This window comes from Muscardinus avellanarius, assembly GCF_963383645.1.
Source record: "Muscardinus avellanarius genome assembly, chromosome: 3".
Classification (NCBI taxonomy): Eukaryota; Metazoa; Chordata; class Mammalia; order Rodentia; family Gliridae; genus Muscardinus; species Muscardinus avellanarius.
The window spans coordinates 111,833,330-111,837,307 of NC_137788.1; the positions used below are offsets into that span (position 1 = coordinate 111,833,330).

The following is a 3,978-nucleotide window of genomic DNA, read 5'->3' on the forward strand; positions in this document are numbered from 1 at the left end:
CTTAGCGAGGCCCTTTGCAACTCAGTGAGACCCTATTTCAAAATAAAGAATAAAAAATAGGGCTGGGGGTGTAGCTTGGAGGTAGAATGGCCCTGGCTTCCATCCCCAGTACAAAAAAAAATTGTCAATCTACTCTCTCCCTGGATACTTCAGGGGTCCCAGGCGGTGAGGGCGGATAGGATTTTGTTCTCTCTTTCAACCTGGTTTATTTTCCTCCAGTTCCCTGCTCAGACAGTCCAGAGGCCCGAGGCCATGGGAAACGTGAGCGGCGGGCGAGTGGAGGAGTTCGTGCTGCTGGGGTTCCCCACCTCCCCGCCCCTCCAGCTGCTCCTGTTTGCCTTCTTCTTCACTGTCTACCTGCTGACGCTGCTGGAAAACACGCTCATCATTTCCACAGTCTGGCTCTCTCCGAGCCTCCACCGGCCCATGTACTTCTTCCTGGGCCATCTCTCCTTCCTGGAGCTGTGGTACGTCAACGTCACCATCCCCCGGCTGCTGGGCGCCTTTGTGACCCAGGATGGCAGAGTCTCCTACGGAGGCTGCATGGCTCAGCTCTACTTCTTCATTGCTTTGGCCTGCACGGAATGCGTCCTGCTGGCCGTGATGGCCTACGACCGCTACCTGGCCATCTGCGAGCCCCTCCGCTACCCCAGCCTCATGTCCCCCAGCCTGGCCACGCGCCTGGCCGCTGCTTCTTGGGGCAGCGGCTTCTTTAGCTCCATGATGAAGCTACTTTTCATTTCCCGGCTGTACTACTGTGGCCCCAACATCATCAACCACTTCTTCTGTGACATCTCCCCGCTGCTCAACCTCACCTGCTCCGACAAGGAGCAGGCGGAGCTGGTGGACTTCCTCCTGGCACTGCTGATGATCCTACTCCCGCTGGTGGCTGTGGTCTCCTCCTATGCCGCCATCATGGTGGCCGTCCTCAGGATCCCCACTGCCCAGGATCGGCACAAAGCCTTCTCCACCTGCACCTCCCACCTGGCCGTGGTCATCATCTATTACTCCTCCACACTCTTTACCTACGCCCGGCCCCGAGCCATGTATGCCTTCGACTACAACAAAGTCATCTCTGTCCTCTACACGGTCATCGTCCCGTTCCTCAACCCAGCTATCTACTGCTTGAGAAATAAGGAGGTGAAGGACGCCTTCAAGAAGACAGTGCTGGGCAGACGTCACTATCCCAGGGATGCTCCTGACTGATGCTCGACAGATCCGGGCAGGAAGGGGAGTAACGGTCTTCATGGGGATGTGCTGAGCGATTGTAAACTGGGCTCCAAGGAATACGGTTATCTGTAGACCATGTTTGCCCTGAATATTGCCTGGAACTCTCCTGATTCAAAAGGAAAGTCTATAAGTCATTGACTTTGTACTGGGGTTTCCAAACTAGGATTGGGCTAGCTGCCTAAAAGTCAGTCACTTGGGGGTACCGTTGAAATGAAGATTCCCAGAACATACGCAGAGATGGTCTGTCTGAGGACATCTAAGTTGTGTCCCTGCCATGAATAATTTTTAAATCTTCCCGGGAATTCCTATTTCAGAAACAGTTTGAGCTTCTCTACTTCAGACCTTGCCTGTTATCTTTTTATACTTTTATTGGTACATTGCAATTATACACCACAGTGAGGTTCAAAGTGATGCAAAATTACAGGGACACAGCACAGGGGTGCGTTTTCCTCGGGAGCCCCCTGCTTCCACGCCTGCAAAGTGTGGGTGAGATCGGGAGTGACGCCTTTAGATGTGTGGACACAGTGTTGGTGTGATTGGGAGTGATGCCTTTAGCTGTGTGGACACGGTGTTGGTGTGAGTGAGATCAGGAGTGACACCTTTAGCTGTGTGGACACGGTGTTGGTGTGATCGGGAGTGACGCCTTTAGCTGTGTGGACACGGTGTTGGTGTGAGTGAGATCAGGAGTGACGCCTTTAGCTGTGTGGACATGGTGTTGGTGTGAGTGAGATCAGGAGTGACGCCTTTCGCTGTGCGGACACGGTGTTGGTGTGATCGGGAGTGACGCCTTTAGCTGTGTGGACACGGTGTTGGTGTGAGTGAGATCAGGAGTGACGCCTTTAGCTGTGTGGACATGGTGTTGGTGTGAGTGAGATCAGGAGTGACGCCTTTCGCTGTGCGGACACGGTGTTGGTGTGATCGGGAGTGACGCCTTTAGCTGTGTGGACACGGTGTTGGTGTGAGTGAGATCAGGAGTGACGCCTTTAGCTGTGTGGACATGGTGTTGGTGTGAGTGAGATCAGGAGTGACGCCTTTCGCTGTGCGGACACGGTGTTGGTGTGATCGGGAGTGACGCCTTTAGCTGTGTGGACACGGTGTTGGTGTGATCGGGAGTGACGCCTTTAGCTGTGTGGACACGGTGTTGTCTGAGCTGTTTTCTTTGGCAAAGCTCCTTTATCCCTTTCTTCTTGCCTATTATTTCAAAAGTAAGAAAATCTAACATGAAAAAAGAAAAAGTCCTTCCTGGTGAATAAGGCAAAAGGATGTAGGCTTTAGTGTAGCGATTTCAAAGCTCCCTCTTCTCAAATCCCAGTTTCATGAGAATATGCAGAAGTATACTTCATACCCCAAGAATAAGTTGTATGTCATCTAATAAATATCCTCTATTCAAAGAGCCCGTGTCCACTGGATGTCAAAGAAGAGACATGTAATTTTGATATTAAGTAATATTTATCTATACCAATGTATTTAAGCCTAAATACACTCTTCATCTCTTTTCTTTCATCTTGGGGGATACAGAACTATTTGATCTAATGAGATTGATTCGATTCTGTGGTAGGTAAAGCGTACTAGACATCTTTTCTACAGAATCCTCTCTACCACTATAGCCCGCATCTGTTTCAACTTGATGTTGAAACACTAGATGCTGGCACCTGGGCAATACCAGTTGTCAGATATTTCCAATTTTTCCCCTGGGAAAAGGACTATAGAGACATAAAAATGTCTTCATAAGAGGCATTAGAGGACCAGAGACAGGGGAAAGATGTGTCTGTGATGAGCAGGCTCTTCTGTTCACAGTCTAGACGGCAGCTGTTCTCCCAAGTCTCCTTGGGTTTTGCAGAGTTACTTGAATTGCAGAAATACTTTCGCATCTAAAATTTAGGTTTGTTTACCCAAACACATGACTACTTAGATAGAGGATCTATAAAAATTAATAAATAAATATCTAGGTATGATGGTGCATGCTTATAATCCCAGCATTTGAGAGGAGGATTGTGGGTTTTCGAACAGCCTCAGCTACTTAGTGAGGCCCTTTGCAACTCAGTGAGACCCTGTTTCAAAATTAAAAAAAAAAAAAATAGAAGCCAGGCATGGTGGTGCATGCTTGTAATCCCAGCATTTGGGAGGCTGAAACTGGAGGATCAGGGTTCATGGCCAGCCTCAGCTACTTAGTGAGGCCCTTTGCAACTCAGTGAGACCCTGTTTCAAAATAAAGAATACAAAATAGGGCTGGGGGTATAGCTCAGAGATCGAATGCTCCTGGGTTCTATCCCCAGACCCGCAAAAAAAATTAAAAATAGAGCTGAGAGTATAGCTCAGAGGTTGAATGCCCCTGGGTTCCAGTCCATGTACCTCAAAAATAAATAAACAAAGAAACAAACAAACAATTGAGCAAATTCTAGGAGACAAAAATTATTAGACAGTGTAAATTTTTAGCAGGCTGTGGAAGGAGAAAAAAGATTTGTTATCCATCAAGGTAAGTGACTTGATCCACAATCATTTTAGGTTTTCTAGTATCTAAAATAAAATAACTACAGGTAATCTGGCACTAAAAGGATGTAAATGGCTTTATTTTCATAAAACTTCTCATAGTCATGGAAACTTCTCTGCGCAGGGCTCAGTCATCCCCGTCTCTTCCTTCCGACAGAGTCTCGGATGGCATGGAGTTCAAGGTTGAGAGTTCAGACCCTAGAACCAACAGATTCCAGTCTATGGCTTTACTACTACCAAGTTATAAAGCAGAAGCAA

At 48.0% G+C, this 3,978-nt stretch overlaps 1 protein-coding gene across 1 annotated transcript; it reads left to right on the forward strand.

Annotated features, from left to right (window-relative positions):
• Window positions 1-252: 252 nt before the first annotated feature.
• Window positions 253-1,206, forward strand: OR6P1 (olfactory receptor family 6 subfamily P member 1; the record flags this gene model as incomplete). The annotated part of the gene is made up of 1 exon (XM_080691975.1): window positions 253-1,206. One exon carries the CDS (start codon window positions 253-255, stop codon window positions 1,204-1,206), a length of 954 nt encoding a protein of 317 aa, XP_080548101.1.
• Window positions 1,207-3,978: the final 2,772 nt, after the last annotated feature.